Raw genomic sequence first — 15,265 nt, 5'->3', positions numbered from 1 at the left:
CTCTCCACCAGCTTCTGTTTCACCAACACACTGATGAGTTTTGAGCTGATGATGCCAGGTGAATCTTTGTTCACAGATGGAGCAGCTGAACGGTTTCTCTCCCGTATAGATTCTCATGTGTGCCTTCAGATTTATGTGGCGGTCGAATATTTTGCCGCACTCGGAGCAGCTGCAGGACTTTGCCTTGTTTGGCTGAGACAACTCATTGGTGCAGCAATCTGTTTTGACCTGAGTGGACCAGGTGAATCTCTTGTCACAGACAGTGCAGCGGTATCGTTTCTCTCCCGTGTGGACGGCCATGTGCTGACGCATATTTGCACTGTATGTGAATTTTTTCCCGCACACTGAGCAGCTGAAGGGTTTCTCTCCTGTGTGAATCTGCAGGTGTCTCTTTAAACCTCCTCTGCAGCCAAATTTTTTCCTGCACTCAAAGCAGCTGAATGGTTTCTGGTCAGTGTTACACTTCACAGTCAAACCTGACTGAGGTTCTCTGGTCTCCGTCCAATCATCATCAGGATCAGATTCCTCTGAACCTGGGCCTGATTTCTCTTCTGTGTGAGTTCTCATCTGCAAAGGGAAACTCTGATGAAGCTCTGAGGACTGAGGTTTCTCTTCATCATCTTCACTCTTCACAGGGACAGGAGTGAAGGTGAACTTAGTGATATCAGCCTCCTCCAGCCCTTGAAGCTGCTCTCCCGCCTGACTGCTCCACACTTCTTCCTGTTCCTCTTTAATGTGGGGGGGCTCTGGGTCCTCCTGGTCCAGACTGGGGCTCCACTCCTGATGCTCCTCTTTAACAACAATCACTTTGTGGACATCTGGAGGTAAAACTGAAAAACACAGTCATTAATACGAACGTGCTGGAAAACATTCAGATTAATTTTGATAAAAAACAGAAGTTTTATTGTTTTAATGAATCAAAGTCTCGACTTTTCCTTTGAATTGTTGTTGAACTTTTGTTGTTTTCATATCGTTAACACACAGAGAAGATGCTAACAACACATCCCTTTGTTACTCCTGTAGGTAGTTAGCTAGTTAGCCTGACATGCTAACATTAGCAGCTAGCAGCGTCAGAGGAGACACTGGGTTTTATAAGAACTATATCTAATCACACAGTTCATTAAGTGTCCACTGCTTTATAATCCCACTACAAATGATTACATCATTATCAATAGATAATTTAATACATTCTAATCAGGTACTGATTCTAATCAGGTACTGATTAGAATGTATTAAAGGTGACCACAGCTGATAAAACCACAGGTGTTTTTACTCCTGATAAATTAAATACTCACTGATACATTTGATATTTTCCGTGAGGTGTTCGTAATAGTTTAAGTTATTATCCCCTCAAATACCTTCCATACGTCATTATGACGAGCTGTTCAGGTGAGTCTGTTCTTCCTGCTGTGACGTAATGTGACCGGCGGGTTCACTGAACACCTGAACTCTCCTCATCTACCCATCATGAAGTAGCTGCAGCTAACAGCTAACGTTAGCAGAGCAGTGAACGTGTTTCCAGCAGCGGAAATAAAAACAAACCTGTTCCTCTTAGTTTCGTTTCCGGTATTCCTGAATCCACTTCCGGCTGATTCCGTTATCGGTTCATCTCTGATCTGTTTATAAAACGGAGCCGTGACGGTTTTATTTGGACCCAGTTAACGGTTTAGTCTGCTAACCGAGCCCGGTAAAAAACGAATCACTTCCGGGACAGGTTTCAAAATAAAACTGACAACGATGACCTGTTTATTTGATCTGAAGCTCAGAGGTCACCAGGTGTTCTACAGATCAATAAAGATATTGATTCACAAGACGTCACTTCCTCTGATCAAGGTTAAACCTTTATTGAGTTTAACTCAGTGCAGAAGGATTTAAAGTAAAAATACAGACGCAAATAAAATAATAGAAACAAGCAGGAAACAAATTCAGCTGCTGAGAGAAAACTTTATTTGTCATCATGTGGAAATGAGTTCCACAATAACAAACAAATAAAACCAACAAACACAAAGACACAGAGGTCACACACATTCACAGATAATATCACTGAAACAGACACACCTGTTCATTGTGATCAGATTCACAGGTTTTTAGATAATAATTAACTGAGTGGTAATAAATCAAACTAAATTATTATAAATAAATAAAGATGACGTTCATAATAATAAAAACTTCTGGTGATCCAAGCAGAATATTACACAGATCACATCTAAACACAGGAATCTACAGCATGGTGTGAACACAGCTACAATGACCTGGGACAAACCCAGGACAAACCCTGAAAAATAATTAAAAGTCGTGTAAATATCACAGTGAAGGATGTCATTTCATTTTATTTCCTATACTGTGAATTTTCTATATTTATATTACTTGCATATTCTATTTTATACTTAGTTAGTTATTTATTCTGTAATTGGCTTGCACCGGGACCAGAGTGACCTATTTCGTTTCACCTCATGTTCACATGTGTTGGAATGACAATAAAGCTCCTTGAATCCTTGAATCCTTAAAACATGTCTGAATCCTGAACACTTTTATTTTGAAACCCGCCGCCGGAAGTGATGGTTGATGTTTTCGGTGGTTTGACGGTGATAGCGGTTAGCAGAGTGAGCCGTTAGCTGGGTCAGATAACGGCAGAGAAACCGTCGGAGTTCCGTTCTGTCAGCACATCGGAGATGGACCGACACCAGAACCAACCGGAAGTGGATTTAAAGTCCGAACCGAAGCTGAGAGCCGCAGGTTGGTTTTTATTCCCGCCGCTGGAAACAGGATGACAGCTGTGCTAATGTTGCTAAGCTAACGCTAGCTGGTTCTGGTCAGGTGATTTTGTCTCGTGGACATTTCGAGCCTTTAGTTTAGTTGTGTTTCTGTGATTGAATGTGTTACTGTGTCTTTACTGAAGAGAGGAAATAAAACGGAACCGTCAGCTCATTACAGCTGTGAACAGCTGTGACACAACAGCTGACCTCTGACCTCTGACCTGGACTGTGACACTAACGACAACAGTTAACGGATGAATAATAAAAATCTTATTCACATGAAACTGAATCAGTTTAATGACAGAAGTAATCGGAAACTGTTGATGAATAAAACAATAAAAGTTTTATTTTCTGGTTTTTGTTGGAGGAGTTGTATCTGTTTAAACTGTTGGTTTGAAAAACAAGACTCTGAAGATGTCTCTGGAATATTTTATAATAAAAATCTGTTGAACATCTGTTTTGATTTTTTCTCTTTTATCTAAAAATTTTAAAACTTTTTTTTTCTAAACTATTGAGTTAAACATTTAAAAGCGTTGAGTTTGGTTCTGTGGCACAGTGATGAGCTGATTTCAGATTAACTGATAATAATACAGGAGGTTCTGGATCCTTCAGGTGGTTCTGGTTCTAGCTGTTCCTGCAGAGGGGTCCTCTGGTCAGTTATACGTTGCTTGTGATCATTGTGGAGGTCATAGGTTCCATGAGCAGGTTTCAGGACGTTCTGCTGGTCCTTTAGCGCCTGATGTTACTGATGTTTCGGCTCATGTGGTTCTTGAGATGAAACTCGTAGCCTCTGTTGAGGGATCAGCGTTTAATTTGGATCCAGCTCTAGAGGTCAGAGTGGTCACTGAAGAGGTTCTAAGATTTTCTTGAAAGTTGTTGCTCTTAATGTGGTTCTACTCGTCTGTAGGAGGTTGTAGCAGTCCTTTAATGGTTGTAGTCATTTAGGAGGTCTTATGGGTTCTGTAAGTGGTTCTGTTTTGATTTCAGTCATTTTCTGACATTTGTGTTTACTGTTCTCTGCAGACAACCAGCAGCTGTTGGTGAGTGAAGACGTGGTTCTCCCTGAGCAGTGGAACCCCGGTCTGGAACAGGAGGTCCAGACTCAGCCCCCCCACATTAAGGAGGAACAGGAGGAACCGTGGAGCAGTCAGGAGGAGTTCACATTCACTCCTGTTCTTATGAAGACTGAAGACGATGAAGGTTCAGGTGGGCACAACATGAACATGTTCTAAAGGAGATCAGGACCTGGTTTCATTCAGCTGTCTGAACGTAACTGACAGTACCTGGAGGTGGAACATGTGCTCTTGTAGAAGGTTCTAGTTGATCTGATGTTTGCTGTTGTTGATCCTTCATGATGTTCTCTGGTTCTTTAAGGGATGAGTGTCAGTCATCAGGTGAGTTAGTGATCCCTCAGGACGTTCTCCATCCTTCAGTCCTTCAGGAGGTTCTGGTTCCTGTTGTTCCTGACAGTCCATGAGGAGATGTAGGGGGTTCTTTTAGTCCTTCAGATGGTGTGGTTCCTTTGTTTGGTTCTAGTGGACTTGGTGCAGGTTTTATGTTGTTGAACTCTGTGTTTACTCTGTTTCCTGCAGATGTTGAGCAGCTGCTGAGGAAAGAAGAGGTTCCCCCTGAGCAGCAGGAGTGGAGCCCCAGTATGGACCAGGAGGACCCAGAGCCCCCCCACATTAAAGAGGAACAGGAGGAAGTGTGGAGTCAGCATGAATCAGTCTGTAACTTCAATCCAGATCACTCACATCTGGATCCTGACTCCTCAGAGTTTAAGACTGAAGTCAGTGACTGGACAGAGACCAGAGAACCTCAGTCTGTTTTAACTTCCCTGAAAATTATTGAGGTTCCTGTAACTGATGTGAGAGGAAAGAAAACCTACAGCTGCTCCGAGTGCGGGAAAATATTTAGCCGTAGTCCACACCTGAAGATCCACATGAGGACTCACACAGGAGAGAAACCATTCAGCTGCCCCTTCTGTGGGAAAAGTTTTACACAGAAAGTAAATCTGACTTACCACATGTCCGTCCACACGGGGGAGAAACGATTCAGCTGCCGTTTCTGTAACCAAAGATTCACCTGGTACACACAGCTGAAAAGCCACCAGTGTGTTTGTGAGTCGTCACAGCTTCATCAGACTGAGGAGAACAGAGAGGCTGAGGCCGGAGAGAAATCATTCAGCTGCTCTGAGTGTGGGAAGATATTTAGCCGCAAAGACAATCTGAACATTCACATGAGAATCCACACAGGAGAGAGACCGTTCAGCTGCTCCATCTGTGGTAAACGCTTTAAACATGGAGGACACCTGACTCAACACATGTCCGTCCACAGGAAGGAAAACAGATTCAGCTGCAACATCTGTGACAAAAGATTCACCTGGCTCTATCAGCTGAAAAGACACAAGTGTGATGGTGAATCCTCACAACCTCACGAGTTGTGGAGCAGTCAGGAGGGAGAGCAGCTTCAAGGGCTGGAGGAGGCTGATATCACCAAGTTCACCTTCACTCCTGTCCCTGTGAAGAGTGAAGATGATGAAGAGAAACCTCAGTCCTCAGAGCTTCATCAGAGTCAGACTGAGGAGAACAGAGAGGACTGTGGAAGACCAGACAAACAGACTTCAGACTCTTCTGAGTTTAAAGTCTCTGTTGATGGCTGGAAGAACACTAGTGAACCTGGGTCAGTTTTAAACTCTGTTAAAGTGCCTGAAATGGATTCAGGGTGTAACACTGTTAAGAAATCATTCAGTTGCTCAGAGTGTGGGAAAATATTTGGCCGAAAAGAACATCTGCAGACACACGTGAGAATTCACACAGGAGAGAGACCGTTCAGCTGCTCTGACTGTGGGAAAACATTCGGCTGCAAGAGGTCGCTGCTGGGTCACATGACGAGTCACACTGGAGAGAAACCATTCAGCTGCTCTCAGTGTGGGAAAAGGTTTGGCCGCATGGTGAATCTAAAGACGCACGAGAGACTTCACACAGGAGAGAGACCGTTCAGCTGCCCCTTTTGTGGGAAAGGTTTCACACAGAAGGTGCACATGACTCAGCACATGGCCGTCCACACGGGAGAGAAACAGTTCAGCTGCAGCGTCTGTGATAAAAAATTCACGTGGCTGTCGGGTTTCAGACGACACAAGTGTGGCAGCGAACAGTCAGAGCTCGACGATACCGAGGAGAACTCAGAGGTCGAACCCGGAGATAAACCGTTCCGCTGCCGTGAGTGTGGCAACAGATTTAATCACAAACACAACCTGAAAGCTCACATGAGAATTCACACAGGAGAGAAACCATTCAGTTGCTCTGTCTGTAGGAAAGGCTTCATTGCGAGTGGAGCCCTTAAGAAACACCTGAGGACTCATTCAGGAGAGAAACCGTTCAGCTGCCAAGTGTGTGGCATCAGATTTACACAGGGAGGAAATCTGAAACGACACATGGCACAGCACAGCGGAGAGATACGAGCGAAACCGTTCAGCTGCTCCATCTGTGGGAGAAGCTTCACACAGGTATCAAATATGAAACGACACATGGTGCAACACACTGTGATGGAACCATGTCAGTCACAGGAAGCAGGAAGCGAAGCTGAGATCAGTTCAGACCTGAGAGAACATCAACAGGAAGAAACCAAGAGTCAGCTGATGACTGAGGATTTCAGACTTCACAGTGACTGAAAACCATCTGACCACTGACAGTAAATATATAAGTATATATTTAATGTATTTTATTGTATCAGAGCTTTACATTTATTTTCAGTTGGTTAAATATTCAGATACTAAGGAGAGACAACAGTTCTTCACATCTCTGCAGTGATCGTCAGAAAGGTCGACTGACACTGGTCACATGACCTTCACAGTGATGGGAGGAGGGAGGGGGCACTGTAACCTGGAGCTTCACATATTAAGACAAACAGGTTTCTGTTCAGTTTGGGAAGAAAGTGCAGGACTGGCACTGACAACTGGTTTTTATTTCGCAGTTATATTTTACTATTGATTATTCTACAGATTATTTTCTTGATTCATTGTCTGGTTTATAAAATATTGTAAAATACTGAAGCATCAGAGGTTGTCAGTGTCTGAGATGAAGTTTTGTTCAGTAAAACCCAAAGAAATTCACTTTGCTGGAATCAGAGGATTTCTGACAGATGTCTGATCATTTTTACTGTTGATCAGTTAATTGACCCTAACTCTAACCCTAACCCTGCAATCAATGATTGATTGCAGCTGTAATTTGATGTTTCAATGTGGTGACTTTAAACCATCAGTGTGATTAACTGAGTGTTTTTCCAGTTGTACTCTGACTGAAAGTGATGGAGACTGACTCTAGACCAGCTCTGTAGAGCCGGCAACATCCTTCAGGATGTTGATGAGGACACTGTAAAGACTGAATAAAGACTAAATAAAATCTGTCTGCGCTGCTCACGACTGGGACGTGATTTTAAAAACTCACCAACACTACATAAATGTTACACCACAGCAGGAAACACCTGTTCACCTGTGTTTGTCTTAACTCTGTTAATGTGTAAACGTTCTCATGGAATCTGAATATTTTCAAATCTCTGATCAAATCTTTTTGTTTGTTTAGTACAAATCTGTTTCTGTTTCAGAACTGAACCACAGACTGGACAGTTTTCCTTTTGCTGTGAGAGGATCAACTGTAAATACTTATACAGGAACTTTGTTGCCCCTCCCCTTCATCCCCAATCTAACATGTGACAAGTTTAGTCAATTTTGGTGAAACTGTAGAAGGTTAAAGTGAAGGCGGTCAGCCATGTTCAGTCAGTCAGTCAGGAAGTCGCCCACAAACCAGTGAGTTCAGATCCTGCAGCAAACAAAGTTGTTTTGTTTGAAGCATGACACCTTAAGAGTCTGTAGCTGCTTTCACACTGAACCAAACCAGCAGGTGTGAACGTTGCCTTGGGCCAAAGGACCAACATTTGGTTGGTTCAGTTAGTTTGCAGTGTGAAAACACTTTTTGGATGGTTCAGACTTTCAGACCAGTTGCAGGAAGTTGAGGCACGACACCCATTAAACAATAGAAGAAGGGAAGTAACAGGAAGAGGAATAGAAATTAGTGGAGGCAGCACAGCGAGATGAGGAGACAAAATATTTAACTGTGATTTGGTCCAACAACAAAATCAAAAGTTGATGATGACGCAGGTGACATCAGGATGTAAGTGACGATGACAGGATGTAGGTGATGATGACAGGATGTAGATGATGATGACAGGACATAGGTGATGATGACAGGATGTAGGTGACGTCAGGATGTAGGTGACGATGACAGGACGTAGGTGATGACAGGACATAGGTGATGACAGAATGTAGGTGATGATGACAGGATGTAGGTGATGATGACAGGACATAGGTGATGACAGGATGTAGGTGATGATGACAGGACATAGGTGATGACAGGATGTAAGTGATGATGACAGAACGTAGGTGATGACAGGATGTAGGTGATGATGACAGGACACAGGTGATGATGACAGGATGTAGGTGATGATGACAGGATGTAGGTGATGTTGACAGGACGTAGGTGATGACAGGATGTAGGTGATGATGACAGGACATAGGTGATGACAGGATGTAGGTGATGATGACAGGACGTAGGTGATGATGACAGAACATAGTTGATGATGACAGAACGTAGTTGATGACAGGATGTAGGCGATAATGACAGGGTGTAGGTGATGACAGGACGTAGGTGATGATGATAGGATGTAGGTGATGATGACAGGATGTAGGTGATGACAGGATGTAGGTGATGATGACAGAACGTAGGTGATGACAGGACGTAGGTGATGACAGAATGTAGGTGATGATGTCTGAATATAGGTGATGACAGGATGTAGGTGATAATGACGGGACATAGGTGATGATGTCAGAATATAGGTGATGATTACAGGACGTAGGTGATGATGACAGAATGTAGTTGATGACAGGATGTAGGCGATAATGACAGGATGTAGGTGATGACAGGACGTAGGTGATGATGACAGGATGTAAGTGATGATGACAGGATGTAGGTGATGACAGGACGTAGGTGATGATGACAGGATGTAGGTGATGACAGGACGTAGGTGATGATGACAGGATGTAAGTGATGATGACAGGATGTAGGTGATGACAGGACGTAGGTGATGATGACAGGATGTAGGTGATGACAGGACGTAGGTGATGATGACAGGATGTAGGTGATGATGACAGGATGTAGGTGATGACAGGACGTAGGTGATGATGACAGGATGTAAGTGATGATGACAGGATGTAGGTGATGACAGGACGTAGGTGATGATGACAGGATGTAGGTGATGACAGGACGTAGGTGATGATGACAGGATGTAGGTGATGATGACAGGATGTAGGTGATGACAGGACGTAGGTGATGATGACAGGATGTAGGTGATGACAGGACGTAGGTGATGACAGAATGTAGGTGATAATGACGGGACATAGGTGATGATGTCAGGATGTAGGTGATGATTACAGGACGTAGGTGAAGTCAGGTAAAGTTCTTAAATTCACTCGCACCAAAACAAACTGATCAATCTAATCTCAGTTCTCAGACATCATCTCAAGATTTATTTTTATTGTTTTTATTTGTGTAAAATGGGTTGAAGAAGCTGAATGTTTAGATTCTGTTTCACTGGAAGTTTCTGAACTTAACTTTTAAGTCTCGCTCTGTTTCCATGAACTAAAATAGTTTTTATTGCATACAGCTCATTCCTCATATGATTAATTTCAATTAAACATTCATTCAACGACTTTTTTCCTGCTATTTCAGATTTCATGAACACGTTTAATGTTTGAAACATTCTGAATGGTCGAAGGCGTAAAGGTAAAATTTTAATTTCAGTGTTTAAAGTATACATGTTGTCATTGTCATTCTGACCGTGAACTGTGAACGTCGACGTGTTGATTTATACAGAACCACATTAAAAGGTTCTAAATGGACCGATGAAAACAAACTGTCTCAAAATGAAAAATATTATTTCAGATCAATAAAGTTATGTTTAAACTTTGTGTGAAGACTGACGTTTTATCTTTCAGTTTCACCCTGCTTCCAGTTTTTGTGCTAAACTAGATTAGACATCCCATAATGATCAGCAATCTTTAAACTCAAAAGTAAAACAGTGAGGTTCACTCTTTAAAATGAAAACACCCGGAGGGAATGTGCAACTTCAAGAGAAACATGGTGGCAGCGATAAAGAAGAACTAATACACTCGGCTTACAGATGGTTTGGAACCAGTTCTTGATTCCTATCCTTAGTTGGGACTCACTGATACAAGAATAATATGTAGTTGACCGAAAAAAGGTTTACAAGGCTGAGAATCATTTAAACTTCAGTGTCTGAGTTTCAACACCAGTATTAAAATGAACAGTTTGTCAACATCTGGCTCAAACAATTAAAAACAAACAAATGAAGCCGAAGCACTTGGAGACCAAACAATAAAAAGACTAAAACTCAGTTCAATGATAAACAGTTTCCACAGCACAGAAACAGAAACAGAACAATTATCAGTAAAAAGGAGGGAATTTAAATCAGAATTTTTTACCGTGCATACTGAAAGTTTTCAGACCCTTTAAAGTTTTTGTTTAGTCTCTGACTCGTCTTAAAATGGATTCAATCACTGGATTAAAGCAGCAATGACAGCCTCAAGTCTTCTGGGGAAAGATGCTACAAGCTTGGTACACCCACGCCCATTCTTCTTGGCAGAATCGTTCTAGTTCAACCAGGTTGGAAGGGGAGCCTCGGTGTACAGCCATTTTCAGGTCTCTCCAGAGATGTTGTATTGGGTTTACGTCCGTACTCTGGCTCGGCCACTCCAGGACTTTCACAGAGGTTTCTCGAAACGACTTGTGTTTTCTTGGTGGTATGATTCAGGTCATTGTCTTGTTGAAATGTAAACCTTCAACCCAGCCTGAGATCCAGAACACTCCGGAAAAGGTTTTCACTCTCTGCAGCCAGATCTAAGAAGACCGTTGGTGGTTCCAAATCTTTTCCATTTGACGATGATTGAAGCTGTTGTGCTCTTGGGCACTTTCAATGCTACAGAAACTTTCTTGTATCCTTCCCCAGATCTGTGTCTTGACACAATCCTGTCTCTAAGGACAATTCTCTTGACCTTGTGGTTTGGTTTTCACTCTGACATTCACCATCAGACCTTATATAGACAGGTGTGTGTATTTCCTAATTATGTCAAATGAATTTTATTACGTACAGGTGGAGTCCAATCAAATTGTCGAAGCATCTCAAAGACCAATGATAAAAGTTGGATACACCAGAGCTCAATTTCAAGTGTCACAACAAAAGGTCTGAATACTTATGTAAACAGGATATTTCAGTCTTTTATTTTTCTGAAATTGGTAAAAAATAAAAATAAAAATAAAAAACACTCTGAAAATCAGTTTTTGGTCTGTCATTGTGGAGCATTGTGAGTAGATGAGAAAATTCTCTCTGTATGTATTGTAGTCTCACAGTGAGGACCAACACTGCAGATTCAGAGCAGCAGGAGACTCTGAACTAAGGAGATAAAGGCATTGACAGTCAGAGTTAGTTGCTCATGTCACAGTGTTACAGGTGTGAGGAGAGGAGGAGTTCTCAGAGTAGATGAGTCTTCAGAGGTTGTTGAAGACAGAGAGGGAAGCTCCTGCTCTGACTCCCCTGGCCAACAATCCACCAGGTGAGCTTCAGGTATGAACAGACAACAACATCCTCTGAGAATAGTGGGAACAGCTCCAGTAAATCTGGTTCAGTCTGGTTCAGTCTGTCCAGCATCTTCAGGTCCTACTGGTCTCTCCAATGCACCGATGGCTTTTCAGCTGTGGATACCACATGAATCTTCTGTCACAGACTCTGCAGCTGAAGGGTTTTTCTCCTGTGTGGAGTTTCATGTGTTTCTTCAGATAATCTTTTAATTTAAATTTTTTTGCACAGACTGGACAACTGAACGGTTTCTCTCCCTTCGTGTGGATTCTCATGTGACCTTTCAAATGTGCCTCAAGATAAAACTTCTTCTCACACTCTGAACAGCTGAATGTTTTCTCTCTTGTTGAGTGTGTTGCTTTGTGTTTTTCCATCGATGACTTGTCATAAAATTTCTTCCCACAAACTGGACAGCTGGGTGTTTTCTCTGTAGTTATGTGGGTTCTCATGTGTCTAACCAAAGTTGATTTATCATAAAATTTCTTTATGCAGAGTGAACAGCTGAATTCTTTCTCCCTTGTCCTGTGGGTTTCCATGTGTCGTACCAGAGTTCCCTTGATATAAAATTTTTTTCCACAAAATGAGCAACTGAATGGTTTCTCTCCCGTGTGAGTCAGCATGTGTTTCGTCAAGGATGAGCGGGATCCAAAGCATTTATGACAAACAGAGCAGCTGAATGGTTTCTCTCCTGTGTGAGTTCTCAGGTGAGTCAGCAGATTTCCCTTCCGGTCAAATTTTCTCCCAGAGTCTGAGCAGATAAATGACTTCCTGGACTCTGTCCAATCATCTTCACCTTCTTCAGTCTCAGTCTCAGAAGACTCTTCAGTCCTGTCCTCAGTCTGAGGCTGTAAACGTGGGTCTGGACCTGGATTTCTGTCTGGTCCTGGTCCTCCCCACTCTTCTCTGTTCTCCTCAGTATGACTCTGATGAAACTCTGAGGACTCAACAACACACTTGTGTCGTTTTAATTGTGAATGCCAGGTGAATCTTTGGTCACAGACTCTGCAGCTGAATCGTTTCTCTCCTGTGTGGACCGACATGTGGTACACCATATTTCCCTTTAGTGTAAATGTTTTACCACAAACAGAGCAGCTAAATGGTTTCTCTCCTGTGTGAGTTCTGTGTGATTTAACTTGTGTCTTAGGACCAAATCTTTTCTTCTGTTCAGAGCAGCTCGATTTCTCACTAGTTTTACATCTCACATCATTTACAGAGTCTTTAATATTTCTCAGAGAGTTTAAATCTGACTGAGGTTCCCTGGTTTTTCTCCAATCATCTTCACTGACTTCAGGTTCAGGTTCATAAAATTCTTCAGTCCTGTGCTCAGTCTGAGGCTGTAAACGTGGGTCTGGACCTGGGTTCCTGTCTGGTCCTGGTCCTCCACAGTCCTCTCTGTTCTCCTCAGTCTGACTCTGATGAGGCTCTGAGGACTGAGGTTTCTCTTCATCATCTTCACTCTTCACAGGGACAGGAGTGAAGGTGAACTTGGTGATATCAGCCTCCTCCAGCCCTTGAAGCTGCTCTCCCTCCTGACTGCTCCACACTTCCTCCTGTTCCTCTTTAATGTGGGGGGGCTCTGGGTCCTCCTGGTCCAGACTGGGGCTCCACTCCTGATGCTCAGGGGGAACCTCTTCTTTCCTCAGCAGCTGCTCAACATCTGCAGGTCAGAATGGACATAAATGTCAGAAAACATTGACCTTGGAACCTGGACTCAGGTCTGCAGCTGGTCCAGGTTCTGGTTCCTCCTTTATCTTCCAGTAGAGTTTAAAACTCTGATCTTCAGAGACTTGTCTGAGGTAGGAAATGATAAACAGAAGTTTGATCTGAGGTTTAATGATTCTGTCAGAACGTCTGAGACCAGAGGCAACACCAGAGTCAAACAGATACAAACATTAAACACCTGTTGTCTTTAACCATGAACACAAAGAGTCAGAAACATGAAATCAACAGCTGGAGGCTTCAAAATGAACTCTGATCCAGTCCAGAGTCACTTCCTGTTCACATCAGTTTACAGAGAACTGTGGCATCTCTGGAACATCAGGGACAGAACATGTTCTGGGTTCTTCAGAGAACCACATGCTGGGTTAGCCTACATCAGGGGAAAGGAAAAGGAAAAGCATCTTCCAGCATAACCCACAGCCCACAGACTACATCAGGTCTGACAGATGTGATGATATTACTGATCTGATCGGTCAGAGTTGAGCCAGAAACAAAACACATCTTCATCTGTTTCTACAGCAGTTAGCTGCTAAATCAGAGATGCTGAATCTAAGCTCGCTAACACTGTTTATATGTTTATTTTATTCAACATTCATGTTTTTGTAGTTCAATGAAAAACATCGATTAAACTTCTACTCACAAAGAAATGAAAGTCAAAATGTCCGTTTTTAAATGTTGTGTTGTTTCCAGACGCCTCCTTCTGTTTATATATATGTTTGGATCTGATGCAGTCTAATTTATAACTCAATATTTCCAAAACACCCATCTTAATTTCCCACGGAAAGTTTCCTGAAATTTACTGGAAATTTTCCACCACTTTGCAGCCATGTGTGACTGCAGTACAGTGGTGAAACAGGAGAGACTCACATTTATCTCAGATTTCTGTCAGGACCAACGCTGCTGTTAACAATTCATAAAGTTAGGTTTTCCTAAAATAAATCATGCCTTGGTGATCTGTGTACGAGCCGAATTATCTGGAAGAAACCTCTACGCGCGCGTTGGGTATTTGACACGTGGCCTTTTGTAGTCGTATCGTTCATTAAGCGGGTAAACTTTAAAATGGCCGATTTCTGGACGAAGTTCAATACGCGGGTGCTCACCGGCTCTCTGCAGACGGATCTCCGGGTTGAGCACCGTGTCCAGCAGCCTCCGCTGCCGGCGGACCTCCTCTTCCAAGCCCCCCACGGCCAGATCCAGAACCCCGCAGATCTCCTCCGCAGCAGCCGCCAGCCTGCGTCTCACCAACACCCGCAGGTCTCCGATCTGAGACATTTTACAGCTGAAGCGAAATGTGACGGTCACAGGTTCTGCAGCCTTCTTCTGTTTGACACGGAGATCCAGCTCCACCTGCTGGACGGTGGAGCGGGTAACAGGAAAACACAGGAAATCAATAACCTGCCGTTGGCTGCTGCTCATCAATGATTTATCATCTGACCCGAGGTGGTCATGTTGAATCAGACAGTGTTCTCTGCACTGACCGAGAGAACAACAGTAGAACCCAGGATGTTCTAGAGACTCTGAACATACTCCATGTTGGATTTCAGTTCAGTCTGTGTTTGGTTCTACTGTTCTACACCTCTCTGATTTTACCCATCACCAGGTTCCTCAGGAGGTTCTGCAGTGGTCACTGAGATGTTCTAAAGGTTGCTCAGGAGGTTCTTGTTCCCATGGAAAAGGTTCCAGGGATCCTTTCTGAGGTTCTACCAGCTATTGAGGAGGTTCTGCTGATGTTTGTGTTGATAATAAAGTTTTTTAAATAACGAGTCTGTTGTTGTTTCAACATTAAACTGCAGTTCAACTTCATCACTTTTATTATTATTTATATCATATAAAAGCATCAGGACAGTGTTTAGATAATATTTAACTCAGTCTGAGTCTGACCTGGTTCTCAGGTCCCGTCCCGTCCCGTCCCCCCCGTGACCAGCTGATCTTTGTTGTGCGTAACTCCGTCACGTCGTGGCCCTGCCCCCCCCCCCCCCCCCCCCCTCCCCTCCTCAGCCTATGGAGGATTTATTTATTTTCTCCTCCTCCTCCGCTGCTGCTGCGGCCATTGTCACCGTGAAGAACCGAGGAACCGCAGT

At 43.2% G+C, this 15,265-nt stretch overlaps 2 protein-coding genes across 54 annotated transcripts in view; one reads left to right on the top strand and one right to left on the bottom strand.

Annotated features, from left to right (window-relative positions):
• Window positions 1-14,846, bottom strand: part of LOC108889899 (zinc finger protein OZF) — a 28,007-nt gene extending 13,161 nt beyond the window's left edge. For 2 of the 4 annotated variants that reach the window (XM_051069724.1, XM_051069723.1), the window contains exons 1-2: window positions 14,285-14,846; window positions 12,820-13,122 (exon numbers count right to left, since the gene is read on the bottom strand). In XM_051069724.1, coding sequence (XP_050925681.1) covers window positions 12,820-13,122; window positions 14,285-14,600 — 619 coding nt within the window. In that variant the 5' untranslated portion in view covers window positions 14,601-14,846. The remainder of the gene's footprint in view (window positions 1-12,819; window positions 13,123-14,284) is intronic. The other 2 variants (XM_051069727.1, XM_051069725.1) reach the window with 1 other exon arrangement.
• LOC108889910 (zinc finger protein 678) lies at window positions 2,398-9,780 on the top strand. Of its 50 annotated transcripts, none has more exons than XR_007812855.1 (6): window positions 2,398-2,736; window positions 3,780-3,962; window positions 4,349-8,592; window positions 8,650-8,951; window positions 9,029-9,065; window positions 9,140-9,780. XR_007812855.1 is itself a non-coding variant. In XM_051069722.1 (3 exons), the coding sequence occupies exons 1-3, from the start codon at window positions 2,673-2,675 to the stop codon at window positions 6,427-6,429; spliced, it is 2,328 nt and encodes a 775-aa protein (XP_050925679.1). In that variant the 5' UTR covers window positions 2,398-2,672; the 3' UTR covers window positions 6,430-9,780. The 50 variants fall into 50 exon arrangements, 1 of the variants encoding a protein (XP_050925679.1); XR_007812849.1 differs by having other exon boundaries at window positions 8,650-8,988; window positions 9,046-9,139; window positions 9,177-9,780; XR_007812851.1 differs by having other exon boundaries at window positions 4,349-8,139; window positions 8,254-8,592; window positions 8,650-9,780.
• Window positions 14,847-15,265: the final 419 nt, after the last annotated feature.

The sequence above is a fragment of the Lates calcarifer genome, linkage group LG3, assembly GCF_001640805.2.
Source record: "Lates calcarifer isolate ASB-BC8 linkage group LG3, TLL_Latcal_v3, whole genome shotgun sequence".
NCBI lineage: Eukaryota > Metazoa > Chordata > Actinopteri > Centropomidae > Lates > Lates calcarifer.
This window is presented reverse-complemented; position numbering and strand designations above follow the sequence as displayed.

Excerpts from the sequence above, each read along its gene's own strand:
- LOC108889910 (XM_051069722.1), top strand. The coding sequence starts at position 2,673 with ATGGACCGACACCAGAACCAACCGGAAGTGGATTTAAAGTCCGAACCG. Across the intron at positions 2,737-3,779 it reads ACCGAAGCTGAGAGCCGCAG|ACAACCAGCAGCTGTTGGTG; the intron begins GTTGGTTTTTAT and ends TGTTCTCTGCAG. Across the intron at positions 3,963-4,348 it reads TGAAGACGATGAAGGTTCAG|ATGTTGAGCAGCTGCTGAGG; the intron begins GTGGGCACAACA and ends TGTTTCCTGCAG.